The 20,291-nt window shown below is 39.0% G+C and overlaps 1 protein-coding gene across 1 annotated transcript in view; it reads right to left on the bottom strand.

The window, feature by feature from the left end:
• Positions 1–1,376: 1,376 nt before the first annotated feature.
• LOC149818794 (putative galacturonosyltransferase 13) overlaps positions 1,377–20,291 on the bottom strand; it is a 36,162-nt gene continuing 17,247 nt past the window's right edge. The window contains exons 4-6 of the mRNA XM_089985483.1: positions 7,702–8,289; positions 6,704–7,006; positions 1,377–2,173 (exon numbers count right to left, since the gene is read on the bottom strand). Coding sequence (XP_089841609.1) covers positions 1,889–2,173; positions 6,704–7,006; positions 7,702–8,289 — 1,176 coding nt within the window. The 3' untranslated portion in view covers positions 1,377–1,888. The remainder of the gene's footprint in view (positions 2,174–6,703; positions 7,007–7,701; positions 8,290–20,291) is intronic.

Below are 20,291 nucleotides of genomic sequence, written 5' to 3'. Positions count from 1 at the left end.
ATAATTATTTTCCGTTAAATCTATTATGACCTTGATGTTCCGCAGGCTTGCAGAATGAGATGTGAAACTTTACCTTTGGGCTATATCATTGATCAAATGTACTTTGAAAGTATAAATACTAGTACGCAACAAAAACCACAGGTTGAACTACTGAAACTATCATGAGTTCAGGCCTAGTGATTTGGACCAGCTGGACTGGGTCCATATAGGGTCCTCATGACTCGATCAGAAAAGCAGTGACCCAGGTCATTAACCAAATTGATTGAGTCCATATTGAGTTGGCTTGATTATTGGTGCGGTAATCTAGAGAATTTATCCACAAGTTGAGCTCGGACAGATGAACTTTGCTGGCAGACCCAACTGCATCCCGAACTCCTAGAGGGTCAGGTCCAACTGGTCACTGAGTTGGTGAAAAAGTACGAAATTTTGTCATTAGAAGGTGATCACGAGTTAGCCCACCTGCGAGCCACTTTCATGCTCGGCTTATAAAGAATTCATTCAAACTTGTAAAATAGGTACGACATGTGTCCGGCTGGTTCGTATAGGCTCGTTAAGTAGAACTAGATCTACATATATTTTATAGTAAATAAACAGTCAAAGTGCTCAGCTGGTTTGGAGTTCAAATGTTACCACCTCCAGCTTTGGAACAATGTATTTTTTCTGTAGACGAGCTTGCTTGAGCTTGGCTCAGTAGATGTAGAGTTGAAGTTCTATTATTACTTTTAGCTTTCAAAAAATGTATTATTTTCATAAACAACCTAGCTCGAACTCAACTTAGCCCAAGCTCGTCATGTGTTCGAGCTCGGCTCGACTGGCCACAATAACAATTGCGCTTGAACACCTCATGTTCGGTTCGTATCAGCCCTACACCTGAGCCAAGTTGAGAGCAAGGATTTAGGCCTTCTGACAGATGGTCTGCCTAAAAGCTAGTCAATATGATGGGGCAGTGAAAATTAAATTCGAGAAGAAATGGTTCGAGCCAAACCTGTTGTCTCAAAGCAAATGGAGGGGACTCGTGGAACATTCTCAAGTCAAGCTCCAATCATTGGTTGCGGTGATGAGTAGACCAACGCAAGCAACAAGGCGCCCCAAGTTGCTTAGTGGGTCACGACCATGGGCCATCTCTCTCTCTCTCTCTCTCTCAACAAAAGGGGAATAGTCCAACTCCAAAGGGTCATTGGTTGGAGCTAATCGGTTAATATTCAGCCTAGAGAAATTGGTGGGGTCCACTGAAAAACTTGCTTTTGTAGCCAAGGATGAAAATGGACAAAGATGGCATCAAGAAGCTACCATGATCATTCACCTGAAACAAAAAATAGGGGGGAGAGAGAGAGAGGAAACAAGGGAAAGCCAAAAAGAATCATCGCACATTACCAATATCTATCTATTAAATTGTAACAAATACTCGATAAATCTGTAATCAATGGGATCTGTAACAAAGCAGCTTCCACGATCCCCTAAGAATTTACTGGATGAGCAAAACAAAAATATAATGAAAATCATGTAGAAAAATAGAGATGGATGGAAAAGGTCATCTAATCCTTCACGTCTGGCCTGGATAGACATCTGATCGTCGAGCATGTCCCCCTCTATCCTTGTGGTTCGGTAGCACTATTGATGCACAGTGAGAGTCTGTTTAGGCATAGAAACAAGAAAGAATTTTCCCTTCAAAATTTAGCCTTGGAGAACAAGGATTGCTATGTTACAGATGAAAAAGAAACTCTCATGCCGTGAACAATGCCTGCCTGCGGTTCCAGTGGGGTGCTCGATCCAGTTTGACAGCATCAATTTGCATTGCAGAAAGAATGTATCTCAGGCGAACAAAATTGCAAGAATTCCAATACAAAAATGAGGCTACCAGCAGAAATCCAATCCTTGGCGGTGCTAACTATGGTTCCATAATGTTACAGTTTCTAACAAAATCATTGGAGTAGTTGACATGGTTCGTCCAAAATGGTCGTAGCTCCTTGAACCCTATATCCAACCATGGTTTGAAGTCACCATTGTAGTGAATCACAGCAGCTTTCCTCACAGCATCGAGGTTTGTTGCAGGCTGATAACCCAGCCCGAGCATGTGCCAAGAAGGATCAATGGGATAAACATGGCCACTGAATGCAATTAGTGCAGGTGGCAACGTCCCAAATCTCCATAGAGTCAAGTTCCATTTCAGATTCTGAACGAAAAACAGTTGTGTCAAAGAATGGAAAACTAAATCAATCTTACAAAGCCAAATTCATGCTCATTTTATGACCCTATCCAGCATTTGCATAGAAGTTTCGAGTAAAAGCACAAATACAGTGAAGAAATTTACATGGCATACCTGCATATTAGGGTCAAGGTCGGACAAAGACTATACAACAAACAACAACAACTACGCCTTCATCCCAAAACAATTGGGGTCAGCGATATGAACCAAAAAAGAAATTCATTTTGGGTCTTCCACATGAATCCTTTTCCTCCAATCATTTCTATCCAACGCCATGTCCTCGGTAAGGTTCAAAGCATTCATATCCTTTCCTATCATCTCCATCCAAGTCTTCCTAGGCCTACCCCGACCTCTTTTAACTAATATATTTTCCAATTTCTCCAACCTTCTAACTGGAGCATCATTAGGCCTTCGCCGAATATGTCCAAACCACCGTAAACGATTCTCTCGCATCTTATTTTCAATGGGTGCAACACCTACCTTCTTACGTATCTCTTCGTTCCGAATCTTATCTTTTATTGTATTTCCACACATCCATCTAAGCATCCGCATCTCAGCTACACTCATTTTTTGAATATGATGTCTCTTGGCAGCCCAACATTCCGTACCATATAGTAAAGCGGGTCTAATAGTCGTCCTATAAAACTTTCCCTTCAACCGCAATGGCATTCTACGATCGCACAGCACTCCAGTAGCACTTTTCCATTTCATCCACCCAACCTTTATCCTATGATTTACATCTCCATCAATTTCTCCATACTTTTGAATGATGGATCCCAAATATTTGAAATAATCATTCACCGGTATATCTTGCTCACCAAGCTTCACTACACTCCCATCACTACTTCGTTGCTTACTAAACCGACATTCCATATATTCAGTCTTACTCTTACTCAACTTAAAACCTCTAGCTTCCAATGTCTGTCTCCATAATTCTAACTTAGCATTAACCCCAGCTCTAGACTCATCAATCAAAACAATATCATCAGCAAACAACATACACCACGGTACATTATCTTGAATTGATCTCGTAAGCTCATCCATCACTATCGCAAATAGGAAAGGGCTTAAAGCAGATCCTTGATGTAACCCAACCGTTATCGGAAAATTGGTTGTCACCCCTCCACAAGTGCGGACATTGGTTACTACTCCTTCATACATATCTTTAATTATACTAATGTACTTGAGAGAAACACCTTTCTTCATCATTGTCCACCAGAGAACGTCCCTAGGTACTCTATCGTATGCCTTCTCTAAATCAATAAAAACCATATGCAAATCTTTGTTCCTCTCTCTATATCTTTCAATAAGTTGTCTAAGAAGATGTATAGCTTCCATAGTTGATCTTCCAGGCATAAAACCAAATTGATTCTCCGATATCATGACAACCTTCCTCAACCTAGACTCAATCACCCTCTCCCAAAGTTTCATAGTATGACTCATGAGTTTTATACCACGATAGTTTGTGCAATCTTGTATATCACCCTTATTCTTATATAAAGGCACCAAAGTACTCTTCCTCCACTCATTAGGCATCTTATTTGTTCGCCAAATCAAGTTAAAAAGATTTGTCAACCATTCTAAACCTTTCTCTCCCAAGCATTTCCAAGCCTCGATAGGTATACCATCTGGGCCAACTGCCCTTCTTGATTTCATTTTCTTCAAAGCCTCTGCAATTTCTTTCTTTTGAATCTTGCGCATGAAGTCACGATTTATCTCATGAAAAGGAATGGAGAAGTCTCCAAGATCTTGAGCATGACTATCATTAAATAGCTTATCAAAATAATCTTTCCATCTCTCCTTAATCTCCTCATCTTTGACTAAAACCCTTTGCGTTTCATCTTTGATACATCTAACCATACCCAAATCCTTCGATTTCCTATCTCTCATCTTTGCAAGCCTATAAATATCCTTCTCGCCTTCTTTGGTATCCAACTTGTCATAAACCTCCTTATATACCTTAGCCCTCGCGTTTCGAACAACTTTTTTAGCTTCCTTCTTTGCTATCATATACTTCTCCAAATTCTCATTATCACGACTCTTACTTAGATTTCTATAACACTCTCTTTTAACCTTAATAGCTAATTTGACATCCTCGTTCCACCATGATGTATCCTTACCTAGTGGTGCACCGCCTTTAGACTCACCCAATACCTCCTTAGCTACTTTTCTCATACCACCCGCTATCTTATTCCACATTGATTCTGAATCCTCCTCGAGACACCAATCAACTTCCTTAACTACCTGCTCTACAAACATTCCTTGTTTAGCTCCTTTCAGTGCCCACCACTTAATTCTAGGATCTATCCTATGTCTATCCCTTTTGCGGCATTGTCTAATTCTAAGATCTAAAATTAAGACTCTATGTTGTGTAGCTACACTTTCTCCTGGTATAACCTTACAATCGATGCAACAACCCCTATCTCTCTTTCTAAGTAGGAAAAAATCTATCTGACTCGTATTAACCCCACTTTTAAATGTTACTAGGTGAGACTCCCTCTTCCTAAACCAAGTGTTTGCTAAGATCATATCATAGGACAAACAAAAATCTAAAATCCTTTCTCCACTTTCATTTCTTTCTCCTATACCATAGCCTCCATGGATATTCTCAAATCCATCCCTACTAATGCCTACATGTCCATTAAGGTCACCGCCGATGAAAAGCTTTTCTCCATAAGATGTCTCTTGTACTACTCCATCTAAATCTTCCCAAAATTGATGCTTAATGGAATCATCTAAACCTACTTGAGGTGCATAAACACTAATAATATTAATAATATCCGTACCTAATACTAATTTAATAAGTAAAATTCTATCACCCTTCCTACGGACCTCAACTACATTATCTATAAACTGACGACTCATAACAATTCCTACTCCATTCCTATTCCTATTTATTCCTGTATACCAAATCTTATATCCCCAAGGTTCTATCACTTTAGCTTTCTCACCTACCCATTTGGTCTCTTGAAGACATAAAATATCAATCTTTCTCCTACACATAACATCTACTAACTCTACCAACTTACCAGTTAAAGACCCTATGTTCCAAGTGGCTAACCTAATTTTATGGTCTTGGACTAACTTCTTTACCCCCACCCGTCCAACAAAGTGAGGGAACCCTTGCCTATTTGACACCACACCCGGGCGCCGGTGTGACGCGTCGCTTCTGGGCGACGACCTAGCAACCCTTGCACATTTATCACTGCCTCCGGGCCTAGAGAGTACAGCGCATCGCTCAGTAGGGAACGCCCCAACGAAATTCTCATATTGGTTCATTTTCATAGGATATGACAGTTTTTATGCTGGCTGTCACAGGCCTACCGCAACCCTCCTCCTTTATCCGGGCTTGGGACCGGCAGTGTATAACTACACAGGCGGACAAAGACTATGGCCAATATAAATTAGGATTTGTTTGGGAGTTGGCAATGAGACTGAAGATGCAGAGATGCACGGTGAGATGGGGAAATCCTTAAACCCCTTGTTTGGGATTATATATTTGGGAGACAGGAGTGGAGATAAGAGATGGAAGCGGAGATGGCCTCCCATCTCCCGTTTTGACACATCCACTCTCATCACCCATTTCCACCTCTGATCCCTTCTCCAATCCCTTCTTTGTCTCATATCCTCCTCGCAAACAGAGACTTAGTCAAAGCCTTTTGGTCTAAGCTGTATTTCAAGCACAGTCACCTGTATCGTTAAAGGTGATTTCTCGATGAGGGTACTTCTCGGAGAGATTTTCAAAAGTTGATAAATCTTGGGAATATCTCGGGAGTTTAAAAAATTGAAAAAAAATATAAATAACAACAACAAAAACTAAGAAAATAATAAGTTTTGCATTATTTTTCTTCCAAAAATATAAAGAAACATGTTTTAAAGGTTTTAAAATATAAAAGGAACAAAAAATAGGAAATGCAAACTTAAAAAAAGTGTTTTTCCCAAAAATAGTGTGATAATATCACGATAATTTGAAAATATCGCAAAATATTACCTTAAGTATCGACTACCTTAAAATATTAGTATTTCTCGCGATATTTTCAAAATATCGGAGATAGTAATTTCAAGTTAGAAAGCAATCATCCATTTCAATGTACCAATCTTGGGGATTGAATAAATATGAGGTTCAATGCATATTACCTTTATCCAATTAAAGTGTGTTGGGCTATGTCACTTGGGTACAGGTGCAGGTGCGGATACAGACACGGCAAAACCAAAAAATGTGGGTACAAGGACACAGCTATATATATATATACAAAATAAATTCAAAATAAACTGAATATAATCTAAATATATATTATATACTGAAAATATAAAGTTATAAACTGAAAATATAATTATAAATTAAATACAAACTTGTATGTACGGAGGGAAAAATGGAGTGTCCGGGTACCATAGGTGTTGGGACATCTCAATGTATCGACCATGCTGATCCTAACATACAGTCAAATGTCCTGCTTTCAGGTTAAATTTTGAATATGGTATAGTCTGAGATTTTACCTCCTTAAGCCAATGATGATACATTTCCCTGATATTTGTCTTCCTCCAAGAACGCAAGTCAAATACATTCATCCCATATGCCCATGCACATTCTTCAGGATCCAAATTGGATGCGATAAGGGGATGAGAGAAATTGAAGTAATTCCTGAACCGCTTTGACATAACCCAGCTGTCTTCTCCTTTGCAAGTTTCCACAGCTCCATTAACCTTGCCTTTGAGGTTTATATCCCACAGCGCTGCCAGGTCCTTCTGGATAACAACATCGTCGTCCAAAAATACCACCTTGTCAAGATTTGGAAAGAGCTGTTGAAAAAAAGGAAGCAATCTCATTAAGACTTATCAAACTGTCTCTGATAATAGACCATCCATTTAACAAAAGTAGGAAATAGAAGGCATTTGAAGATCTCAGTAACCAAGTCTGTCCTCTAACTAATAAATTCAAATTGACCAAGTGGTCCAAGTCAGTCTAAGTTCACAGTCAAGCATTTCAAACTGACATCCAAGTAGTCATCGACTTGGGTAACAGTTATGTCAATGATCACCTCAAGATGTTGAGAACTCTTCAAATACTTTGAAACATACAGAAGATACATAAAAAAGATGAATTAAAACAGTGCTAGACACAGACCAGGCTTCATGAAGGTCTGACTCAACTTGACCAGGGCCAGTTCTTATCAGGCCAAATCCCCAAAACTGGCCTGTTTTTGTCTAATATCAGGCTGGGCTTGGATGGGTATAGGTAGAGCCATGGTTGCAACTTTTCCTGACCTAAGCCCATGCCTGATTTCACCTCAGGCTAGACATGTGACCACATCCACTGGGTCAGGCCCAAGGACAAGAACAAGTTGTCGGAGCATTTGAGTCCCAGTTCACTGGGACCGGCTGATCAGGATTGACCAGTTCAGCAAACATGTACTTAGGCATCCTAATCCACCTCAAGTGAGATTGCTCCTCATAAACTTAAATAATAACTTAAAGAGATTGATTTCAGGAATCACCTCAGGGAGATATATACGAAGATGGTTGAGCATCAATATGTATTTTGGGCTCCTGGCCTGCAACTTTGAGAAAACCAACCTAGGGTTGTCACTTAGATTAGTCTCGGTAGTGTGGCTCCCATGATAGTATTTTCTGATCCCCTGATGGCTTTCAACAGCCTCAAGAACTGGTATGTTATCTCTAGTCAACCAATCAAACTGGTGAGTGCCTTTTACTTCAATTATAGCAGGAGGAAGAAGGTTCAAGGCAAACCATGAATGCATGGCTGCATAGGTCTTCTTGTCGGTGACCAAATGGAAAACAATCTTTTCAGGCTTTAAGGATGCTTTGATGGTCGAGGAAACAACAACAGAAGCTGCAAGGATGTTGTCAGTGGCAAGAACAAAATGGTGGTAGGAATTGTCAGAAAGTGAAGGCAGTAGCTCAGGAGATGGGAGTTGCTTCCTAGCATGAGCATTGGATGAATACTCATCTGTCAAGCGTAAAGAGAGACATTGCAAGGTTTTTGGGATAGAAGTTGCGGCATAATGCTTGTAGAGGGACTCCTGAAATTTTGCCAACTTGACCTCTTTCTTCAGATGCTCCACCTAAATTCAGGAAGCTTGACATGGGTTAAAGCATAAAAAAAAAGGATCACATAATTACAAGGTATTTTCTTGTTAAAACAGTCCAAAATAATGCAAAACAAACACAATGCAACAGTTACAAAACCTAAAAGGTCATGCCTGGGTATTCCACAGTTACTTCACACTGCACACATGCATGCATACACATGCCGCGCACATATGCACATGCACATACTGCACCTGAGCCTTGTTAGCTCATCAGAAGTTTAAGATGTAAATGAAGAAGACAGAAGAGATGAAGTATGCCCATATATACTGAAGTCATGTAACTCTGCTCCTTAATGTAGCCTGAATCCATATCAAAGATCAACCTGAACATCCCTCCCTTCTCATTGGCTTCATCAGTGAGAAGGGATCATCCACCGTACCTCGCTGCTTGTAGGATCAGTGTTGTTAAAAACGCGCCTCAAGGTGCAAAAAGCGCACCTCGCCTCAAGGCGAGACCCTTTGTGCCTTGAGGCGCATGTAAAAAGTGCAAAACCCTTGAGGTGTATGCATCATACGCCTTGAGGCGCACCCATTCTTTTAAATGGTCAAATGGGGTCAAAGCCCCCATTTGACCAATTTTTGGGGGCAAATAGGGAGGCCCCCGACCCTAATTAGGGTTGGGGGCATCCTTTTTTTTGTCTCTTGTCTCTCCCTGCTATTTGCTCTCTCGCTCTCCCTACTCTCTGCTTTCTCGTCTCTCCCTCTGCCTCTCTCTCTCTCTCTGCCGACAAAAAGAAGGAGGTACACAATTTTTTTCCTTTTTATCTCTTCCTCTTCATCATCTTCTTCTTCTTCTTCTTCTTTTTCCCCTTTTTCTTTCTCCTTCCCTTTTCTTTTTTTTCATGTTATGTTTTCTCCTCCTCTGAGCACTAGCCCGCCACTCTCTTTGTTTTTCTTCTTGTTCTTTTTTCCTTCCTTTTTTTTTCTTTTTTCTATTTTTAGTTATGCTGCCAATCCTATTATGCTGTGTAGTTTATTTCAATCCTGTTAATCTTGTTATGATGTGTAGTTAATCCTGTTTTTCCTGTTATGTTGTATATTTTGCTGTCAATCTTGTTATGCTGAGTAGTTTTTTCACAGCTATATAATATGTTTCTAAGTTATATAATTAGTTTCTCAGTTATATAACCAGTTTCTCAATTATATATGTTATATATTTAATTAATTATATAAATATGTGTGTATTTGTGTGGAAAACATATATGCATACACGTTAGGACATTATATTTTGCTGTTAATCCTGTTATGATGTATAGTTTTTTTCACAGCTATATAATTTGTTTCTAAGTTATATAATCAGTTTTTGAGTTACTTTTACATGTTAATCTCATATTTTTTAGTATTTATTTGAGATTTTCTATTTCTTATTGGTTGTTGCTTCATCAATAAAGAATTTTTTATTTATTTGTATTTTTAAATATTTTTTATAGTTTTTAAAGTTTTCAAAAAAAAATTGAGGCTTACGCTTTACTCCTCTGCTTTAGTTTTTGATGGAGCGCCTCGCTACGCCTCAACGCTTTTCACAACATTGAGTGGGATTAAAAGCTAGAGATTATAAAGCCAGGCTGTCTCAAAGGAACCAATCTCCTCCATATCAAGGAACCCACTGGTTCCTATCCAGATATAAGAACAAAAGCTTCACTTACAGACCTCCCCAAGAAAGACTGTTCAATGTGACAACTAACCAAGAAGCTGGAAGCTAAATACTGACTAAGAGCCACATTTGAAGTGTACTCAATCCTATAATGATGGAAGCGTGAATATTTAAATAGGAAGAGGTTTCCCATAACTAAGAACCTGACCTAGACCTTTGGAAGAGAAAGGAAGAAACAAAAGAACTGATGTCAATATTTTGCAACTGGAACCACGCAGTCCACAATACAGTGTTATTCTTAATGAACAGCACATCCAACTATATTAAACCAAAACAGAAAATATGAATATTGCCAGATCAAAACAAGATGAATCAGGTCTTTGGTGACAACCAAGAAGCTGGAAGCCAAAATACTTACTAGGAGCAATCTTTGAAGAATAATCATTCCTATAATGGTCGAAATATGGGTATTCAAATTGGAAGAGGTTTCCCATAACTATACATCAGGCAACCTTATATAAGAAGAGCAAAACAAAAGAAGTAATAGGAATACCTGTAATGGGAACCACATGGTCCATAACTCAGTGTTATTCTTAACAAATAATACATCCAACTATACAAAGCCAATCAGCCAATCAGCAAATTTAATTAACCTTGAATCAGAACGAGATGGCATGATTAACCTTGAATGCTAAAATAAGCACGAACAGCGAGTGCTCATGATAGATAGCTACATGTAATTGTATTTGGTCATCCAAGTAGAGGCCGGATTAATAACAAATTGTTTCTTCCTAAGCCACAGAAGGTGGTTGATCCATTAAACTTCTTTCCCTATTAATGACAGAGTCAGTTTCAAGCAAAGTGGACAAAGAGGGGGTTGGTTCCTCCAAGCAGCACTATGAATGGAGTTGGAGATCGAAGAATCTTCCAACCATCTGACAATGAGTTGAAATTTCTGAGAAGCAATCCTGTTTGACTCCACCTAGTGAAATCATTCAAGGCCTTGGCACATCCACCATAGGAATCTTCCTTGTTCAGCTATTTTATGTCACACCATTGACTACAAAGATTCTTGTTATTATAACTAATGATGTCAAAGACTGGAGCAGACCTGACATTTGGCACCAAATATGAGGTATCCCACAACCAAATACAAAACCTCCAGAGACCAACTTCAGTAATGCAATGGTGCTCCACTTCATGATCTGAATTCAACATCCAGCTTCCTAGAGAGGTGAGCAAATGGCATATCATCTCCAGATCATGCTTCAATATAGCTGGGCTACATGGAAACTCTTTTGCTAGTCTGTCTTCCAGTGCCCATACCTCAGAGGCTCAATCTACTGTAAACTCTCAAAAGTCATAATATATATCACCACCAAACACCTCCAACACCTCCTCCAACGTATAAAAAACATTAAAAAAAGAAGAGTAGCCAGTTTATGGCATACATATCATGGTGCCTCATGGTCTGTCACCTCATATAGGCTCCACCTTGCAACACAGCTTCCGCTCTAGCTCTCAGTTTCCAGTTGCTTGTTTTGGCCCTCCATCTGAATTTCAATTTTAAAAATTAAAAATTGAGAACTTCCCTCCAACTTGTCCTGCTGTATTTAACTGGTTGACTACTTAAGGTATCAGCACTGCAACATTCTACCTAAGTAAATTTAATTTGAATTAGTCTGTAGTTGACAATTGATGTCACTTCATTAACAATTGCCTCATTAATCATGGTAACCTTGGTATATGGATTGAAGTCATGAAAGTAACATTCACAAACTTTTCTCTAGATTTAACTGTAGTGGAAGTCCCATCTACAAATGAAGAACATTTTCATCTTGGTGTTTAAGGGATGTTGAAGGAGCAATGTTCAATCAATTTCTTGTTGTACCAACCAAGAAGCTTGGCATTGTTCCAGTCACATTTATGCACATGATAATTCCTTCCCAATCTCTTTCCTCTCACAAAAAATCTAAATACAATAGACGGGCATTCCTACATGTAGTTTTACCAACAAGTTACTAATTTTCCTGACCACAAGATATCCAACTTCTCTGGTCAATTCATATCAAAAGGAAGCCATTTGGATCCACATAAATTGAGTTGAAGGAACACTGGTTGAGAAAGACACAGAACAATGGATCATCTAGCAGTCTGCCAATAGGCTGAAATCAGAGCCGTATCATCACCCTACTTAAAAGACAACAGATTTAGATAGATCAGAACATTTGAATGCTAATACACATCTGAGGTGTTCCAACAAACTAGCATCTTGTCTAACTCAAATTAGATTTTTAACATGGCATTTGTCTCAGATGTACCAGATCTCAGTGATCTGGAAAATGCAAGTAGCCATGACGGTTAGTAAATTGTTCTGTGGCAAGAGGTAAAACTTCACATATGTTATGTGTTGCTGGAACTTTTAAATGAGCAACTGGGTCCACTATATGAATTGGGTCAGATCAGATATATTCATAGGGACCTGACTGAAGCATCATAGAGCATAACTTTAAGTCCAGGTTTGGCCAAGTTTTAGTGCTGTATATCAGATAAAATGTGTTAATTAGGTTAGACCATTCTTTTTGTTTCACATCCAACCCAATTAAAGACATACAGGTTTGCCCACTTGTCTTATGAAATAGAAGAAAGGTGGAGGTAGGTCACGTTGAGTGTACACCAAAATAAAGTTCATTGACAGCCATAATGACCACCAAGTTAGTTATAAGCACTAAGAAAGCTATATTTCTTCGGTTTCAAGTTGATGCTGCTAATACACTAGTCAAAATGCAGAACTAAAACCCCAGTCACAAAACAAGTAGAAATTATAAGATCATTCTCCTGTGTGTAACCTTAAATGCCAAAGATATCTACTACTGAAAAATAGTATCAGGCATACTATTCTACTTCTGATAGGTGTGTTTGGATGTTCAGAATAACAAGTTTGGCTAGAGGCACCATCTTTACTCATAAACCTCAAGATTAAGCCATTCGGCAGATATGTGAGACACATGTGCAGTAACAAAGGCTACATATAAATGTTATTTGTCCTTATGTGGAAGCTAAATATTTAGTCCCAGGAATCTTGTACTATGCCATTACAACTCAAAACACTGAACACCCCTCGCTATGCATCTTCAAGTGCTGTTGTTGATAGTTTTGAAAAGCACACGGTAAAATGTCTTGAGAACTGATGAGCATAAGAAGCAACATGTGGCTGTCAATCTTCGCCATATGATTGCATGTCTGGTAGAGCCTGAAAAAGGTGAATAGTGTTTCGGGTCTGGATCCTGTACCAGACCCGAATTCACTCATGCATTAGCCCAGACCCGAGTTCATTCTTGTATAAGCCTGTTTTTTATTTGTATCCGGTTCGGATATTACACCAGACCCGACCCAACCCACTTTGTACACTTAAGTGTATTAATACAGGCATTAGGTCACGGTTTCTGTAAAAAAGAAATCGTGACAGCCACAATCTCTCTCTCTCTCTCTCAATACAGGTACAGATGAAAAACTTTCATGGTATCAAAGCGTAGATCCCCTAAAGGCTGAAAAGGAATTTCGGTTGCTTCGACGATCTGAAAATCCAAGGTTCTTCGTTCCTCTCTTACTCCCCTTCCTTGTCTACCTTTTCTTTTCCCCCTTTTCTGAAGTCCCCTGCGTTCTCACATCTCGCGTGGGACTACCTCTGTCAATCTGTGATTCACGTGAAATCCATTCACGAGAACCCAAATCGTGAAAAAGGGGGGCTACATGATTCCAAGTGTATAGATTCACGTGAAAGGGATTCCAGGTGAACTGATTCACGTGAACCCATTCACGAGAACCACTATTATCCATTGTTCGATCATCTTTTGCTTGTTGCCCTATCTTTCAAAATCTATATCTACATATTCGAATGCTACAGTTTGCAGTTTTCCCATGATTTCATATTCGAATGCTACAGTTTTCCCATGATTTCTCATTGCTTCGCTGTGAAATCTATCCTTTGATTACTTGTTTCTACGTTTGTCAAAAAGGGAGAGATATATTTAACGTGTGAAGGTATTTTTTCACAAGTCGTTGAATATCAGTTTTCACAAGTTGAACATCAGTTCCTGCATCCTTCGATTCTGTCAATTTACGACCCTCTGTTCCAAAAAAATAGAGGGAGGGGATTAAAAATTTTCGTGCATACTCCTGTTGATTCTTATTCTCAATGGATCCTTATCACACTCAATCAAACCTTTCTTCAAGTTTTCTCAACCAGCTTGTTTCTGAAAAGTTAAACACTTCAAATTTCTTGATTTGGAAGAGACATTATTCCTTTCATAAGAAGTCAAGGCCTCTTAGGTCACCTGGATGGAACCACTTCAGTCTCACCAGAACTTGTCCCGAGAGAAGAAAAAGATGATAAAGGGGCGAGTTCAATCGTGTATGTCAAAAATGTTGAATTTCTCAATTGGGAAAGGAAAGATCAATCAATTGTTGCATACATCACATCAACTTTGTCTCAAGAGATTCTTGTTGCCATTCCTGACAACTGTACAGCGCTGCAACTCTGGGAACGACTGATTCAAACGTATTCGCAAGTTTCTCAAGCAAGGGTTGTTTTTCTGAAAAGGGAATTTCAGTTGCTAAGAAAAGATTCTATGACCATCATGGAATATTTGAACAAGATAAAGATCATCTCAGACCAGCTTGCAGTTATAGGGTGTGCCGTTAGTGATAATGACATGGTGCAACAAACTCTGAGTGAATTGGGATCTGACTACAATATGATAGTTACTTCACTATTGTGCCTTCCTGTTCTTCCTACCTTCGATGAGCTACGAGCCAAATTGATCCAGTATGAAATGACTCTGAAGAAATTCATAATCATCCAAATACTCAAGAAGTTTTGACTACAGGAGTGACTTATGGTAGAGGACGGGGACGAGGAGGACAAGAGCGAAGTGGACACGGAGGGCATGGTTTGCTTCCCACTCCAAACATGTTAACTTATGTGCAGGGACCAAGACCCATTCCTACTTGCTTCCTTTGTAACAAGAAGGGGCATATCAAGGCGAATTGTTGGCATAATCCAGAGAATAAAGGAAAGGGTCTACAGACATAAACCAAAAGAAAGTTCTCAAATACCAGAGACAGTGGAGAGATTAAAGAATTGTTGATATCTACCTTGTCAGAGTTAAAATTGAAGCAGAGTGATGAAGGCACCTGGTTTGTCGATTCAGGGGCAGCAACTCATGTAACCGGCGATGCAGGTAAAATTTCTAACCCTATTCCTTATTTCGGAAAAAGTAAGATTGTCACTGGAGACGGATCCCACCATCCTGTTTCTCATGTTGGAAAGACTGTCATTCCCATGTCACATTCCACTCTTACTCTTTCTGACGTTCTTCATGCTCCTGACATTAAGAAAAATATTGTCATCGTCTCCAAACTTATTGATGATAATAATGCTTCAGTTGAATTCACTCCCTTCTCTGTGCAGGTCAAGGACCTACGCATGAAGGAAACATTCGTTGAAGGAAAGAGACGAGGCAACATGTATGTCTTTGAAGAAGCTTCATGCCATGATGTTCGCCCTTCTCACCTGATTTTGAAGCCTTCATCAAAGTTGTGTTCATCCTATTCTGCTAGTGTTTTTAGTATCTCTGAATGTAATAAGTCATTCATATGACATAGTAGGTTAGGACATTGTGGGAGTCATTTTATTGAGAAACTTGTTTCTAATAATCTCATTCCAAAAGAAAGTCTTAATGGGGATGAGAGCAGTATGTGTGGGGACCCGCCCCAATTGTCTCTGGATCTGGAAGCAGATATTATCTAATCTTTGTTGATAGTTATTCTCGATACACTTAGATATATTTCATAAAAAATAAGTCAGAAGTCTTCTCTTTGTTTCAAAATTTCCAGAAGTCTTCTCTTTGTTTCAAAATTTCCTTTCCTTGGTTAAAAACCAATTTTCTGAGTCCATTCAGTTTTTCCAATGTGATGGAGGTGTGGAATTTTCATCCCGTGATTTTATTTCTTTTCTTCGAAATAACGGAATAAGAAGAAGGGTGTCATGCCCTCACACTCCTCAACAAAATGGGATTGCTGAATGAAAACATAGACATATCGTTGAAAGTGCCATGAGTATGCTTCATGACAACAATCTTCCCATCAACCTATGGACAGAAGCTTTTCATTCTGCCGTGCATGTGATAAATAGATTGCCGATGGTCGTTCTGGAAAATAAGTCTCCTTATCACTGTCTCTTTGGAGCTCATCCTAGTTATAATGATCTGCGTGTTTTTTGATGTGTTTGTTATGTGCATATTGATCGGTCCCTGAGAAACAAGTTTCAAGACAAGGCCCAGAAGTGTAGGTTTGTGGGATACGCAGATGACTACAAAGGATATAGGTGTTATGATCCCACCAACAAACGTATCAGAATCTCAAGAAATGTTGTCTTTGATGAACAAAATTTTGATGACAAAGTTGATGCAACGAATATACCAACTGAAGTTTACTATCCTTGGTTGAGTTCAGAACTTTTTGCTGGCTCTAGTGAAGCATGTTCATCAGATTGCGTGCAGCAAGAAGAAGAGATGTCTGAAAACACTGAGACGTTAGGGCCACAGAATTCAGAAAAAGTACCGGGCAGATACAAAGGCATTGTTTATTCTAGACAGAGACCGACAACATCAAACCATTCAGATCATGTCTCAGCCAGCAATCTGACTCATTCTCACACTTTTGAGGTCAGAAAATCGAGCCGCATACGACATCCCATTGACAGGTGGGTTAGCTATAACAACTTTTCCTTGGATCTTCAACTTTTTTTAACTGCTCTCAATAAGGAAGATAAGCCCACTATGTACTACCAGGCAACCACTTCTACCAAGTGGGTAGAAGCCATGAATGATGAAATGCAAGCTTTGCATGAATGTAGAAATTGGGAAGTTGTTCCCAGACCGCCTGACAAAAATATTATCGGATGTAAATGGGTCTACAAGATAAAGTACAAGCCAGATGAAACCATTGAACGATACAAGGCAAGGCTTGTGGTAAAAGGATTCACTCAAGAAGCAGGGCAAGACTATGATGAGACTTTTACTCCGGTTGTAAGAATGTGAACAATTCGGATTATTATCTCTCTAGTTGTTGAACATGGATGGAAGTTGAGTCAACTTGATGTAAAAAATGCTTTCTTGCATAGGGACTAGAAGGAGGACGTGTACATGGAGCAACCCCCTTGATATCAAGAACAAAATTGTAAAACTCATGTGTGCAGGTTAAAAAGAGCTATCTATGGTTTGAAGCAAGCATCTCGCTCTTGGTTTGATAGCTTCTCACTAAAGATTCAGAAACATGGATTTTCACGTTCCATGCTGGACCACTCATTGCTTATTTTCAGAGGTCAGACTGTGACCACTCTGTTATTAATTTATGTCGATGATATTGTTATCACAGGAAACTCTGCGGCCCACATCCAAGAAGTAAAAGACTTACTAGGTCAGAGGTTCAAAATGAAAGATCTTGGAGCTCTGCGCTATTTTCTTGGTGAAGAAGTTGATAATCAGGCTCATGGCTTGACACTCACTCAGCACAAGTACATCGTAGATGTTCTCCGCAAGGCAGGCATGAAAGACTACAAACCTCTGGGAACTCCGAGTGTGCTTCATCAAAAACTTAGCGTTCATGATGGAGATCTGTGTGATGACCCCACCAAGTATCGAAGCATAATAGGAATGTTACAGTACCTCACATTCACTAGACCTGATATTGTTTATTCAGTCAATCAAGTGTCTCAATTTATGCATGCGCCACATACTGGACATATGGAAGTTGTCAAGAGGATCCTTAAATATCTGAAAGGGACTATTGGGGATGGATTGACATACCACAGCCATATGGCAAAGATGAGCATAGACTCACTGTATATTGTGATGAAGACGGGGCAGGAGATCCTGATGAACGAAGATCTACTTAAGGATATTGTGCCTTCATTGGAAGAAATTTAGTCTCTTGGAGCAGTAGAAAACAAAAGGCTATCGTGTTAAAATATGTGTACTCGTACACATATATGTATGTTGAAATATAATCCTTAAATGTACATATATATATTTATATATATATATACAGATACGTATACATATATATGTATACGTATCTCTATTTATATATATATATATATAAATATATATATTATCTTCCTAAAATACCCTCAAGGGTATTCTTGTAATTTGTCATTTTACGCATATTCCAATTGGAATATGCATTGTAATATTTCTTTTATTTTTTGTTTTTTAGTTTTTTATTTTTTGTTTTTCGTACCATATTGGGGGCCTCCCAATAGAGACGTTGGGAGCCCCCAACGGTCACAAATGTGACCGTTGGGGGCTCTCCAACGTCTCCTTTGGGAGCCCCCAAGGTGGTCCCTTTGAGAGTATAAATAGGGGCTCTCCCCTTGGTATTTACTACTCCTTTTGAGGAGCTTTTGCTCCATGTAATGGGTGTTACACCCTTCCTCTTTTTAATAATATCAACTTATGCCTTATAGGCATTTTTGCCCCTTTGTGGGTTTATATGTTAGCACATTATGTGCTTGTGTTTTCCCCTTTAGTGGGTATATTCGCACTTCATGTGCATGTGTATTGGTTCATTATTGAACCTAATATATTCAAAGTCGTTTCCTTACATATCGCTAGATCAAGTACTGAGGCTGAATATAGATCTATAGCTGCTGCTACTGCCGAAGTCACATGGATCAGACATCTACTGACTGAAGTAAGAGAAAAGATCTCCCACACTATCTTGATATGTGACAACCAAAGTGCTATAAACATGTCATTCAATCCAGTACATCACAGTCGTGCTAAGCACATTGAGATTGACCAACACTTTGTGAGACAGAAAGTTGAAGAAAAAGAGATTGAGCCTGAGTTCGTCAATACTGAAAGACAAGTTGCGGACCTATTTACGAAAGGGTTAACAAAGGATCGTTTTTGGACGCTTAAAGGCAAGTTGTGCATGGTCCATAACCATGATCAACTTGGGGGGGGGTGAAAAAGGTGAATAGTATTTCGGGTCTGGATCCTGTACCAGACCCGAATTCACTCATGCATTAGCCCAGACCCGAGTTCATTCTTGTATAAGCATGTTTTTTATTTGTATCTGGGTTCGGATATTACACCAGACCCGACCCGACCCACTGTGTACACTTAAGTGTATTAATACAAGCATTAGGTCACGATTTCTGTAAGGAAGAAATCGTGACAGCCGCAATCGATCTTTTGGGTTCTCTCTCTCTCTCTCTCTCTCTCTCTCTCTCTCTCTCTTCTCTTTCTCAATACAGGTACAGATGAAAAACTTTCAGGGCCATGGGTGGGTTGGATGTTGTGTTGATCCATCCCAGTTTTCTAGCACTTTCTTAATTGTTCATGCTGGACATAAACCCAAATTTGGGTTTGGCCTAATTGAATGTTAAGAAAACTAGACGATGGTCTAGGAAATGCATGTTCATGATCTAGGTATGCTAATATGAACTTATTCAATTTTAATTACCAGATATCAAAGGTTGGCCATAAGCTCTGATTGAATCTTCGACCAAGACCAAACCACATTAAATTTGTACACATCCATAATTGCACCTAATCCAGACCTATTAATGTGTTGTGTACGCTTCAAGTGAACTTACTTGCTCCCATTGTTCAAGGCTTCAAGAACAGGAATAGAGAACTTCTTGACTACAAGGTTTTCACCTAGATCCAAGTCCAACCTGGATAAAGAATATAGGCTCCACATGCGCATTTGTATATGAGAATTAGCCAGTCAAATTTGTTTGGTCTTTGTTGGTTTCACAAATAAAAGTGAGAAATAGATGGAGTGAAATCCATTCGTTCATATATCTGATAATTCGCATGAGAGCAGCCATGTGAATGGTAGTAACAGCATTTTGAAATTGACTTGCACTGTAAACGGCATGAGCAATTTCTGGCTGGGTAATAGACAAATATGTTAGTGATTCAATCAATTGACGATAAAGAGTGAGGTCTTATAAAGGAGTTCCATCATTAACTTTCATCTTAGCATTGATTACTTCTTGAGTCTCCAACTTCTTTTCGTTAGTCAATTCAGACTTTGCAATAATATCTGATGTAAACTTCATTTGAGAAAGAACATATCTTCTAAAAGAATATGCAACTTCAATGCCTAAAAAATACCTTAGAAATCCAAGGTCAAACATATTGAAATTATTTTTAAGAACATTTTTAATAGACTCAATGCCCCTTTTATCATTTTCAGTGATGATCATATCATCAACACATAACAATAAAACAGTTATGTGGTCCCCTGCATTCTTAAAAAAAAAAAACAGTATCAGTATAACAAGAAGTAAATCCACTATCAA

The sequence above is a fragment of the Nuphar pumila genome, chromosome 13 (assembly GCF_984573655.1).
Source record: "Nuphar pumila chromosome 13, dmNupPumi1.hap1.1, whole genome shotgun sequence".
Taxonomy (NCBI): domain Eukaryota; kingdom Viridiplantae; phylum Streptophyta; class Magnoliopsida; order Nymphaeales; family Nymphaeaceae; genus Nuphar; species Nuphar pumila.
This window is presented reverse-complemented; position numbering and strand designations above follow the sequence as displayed.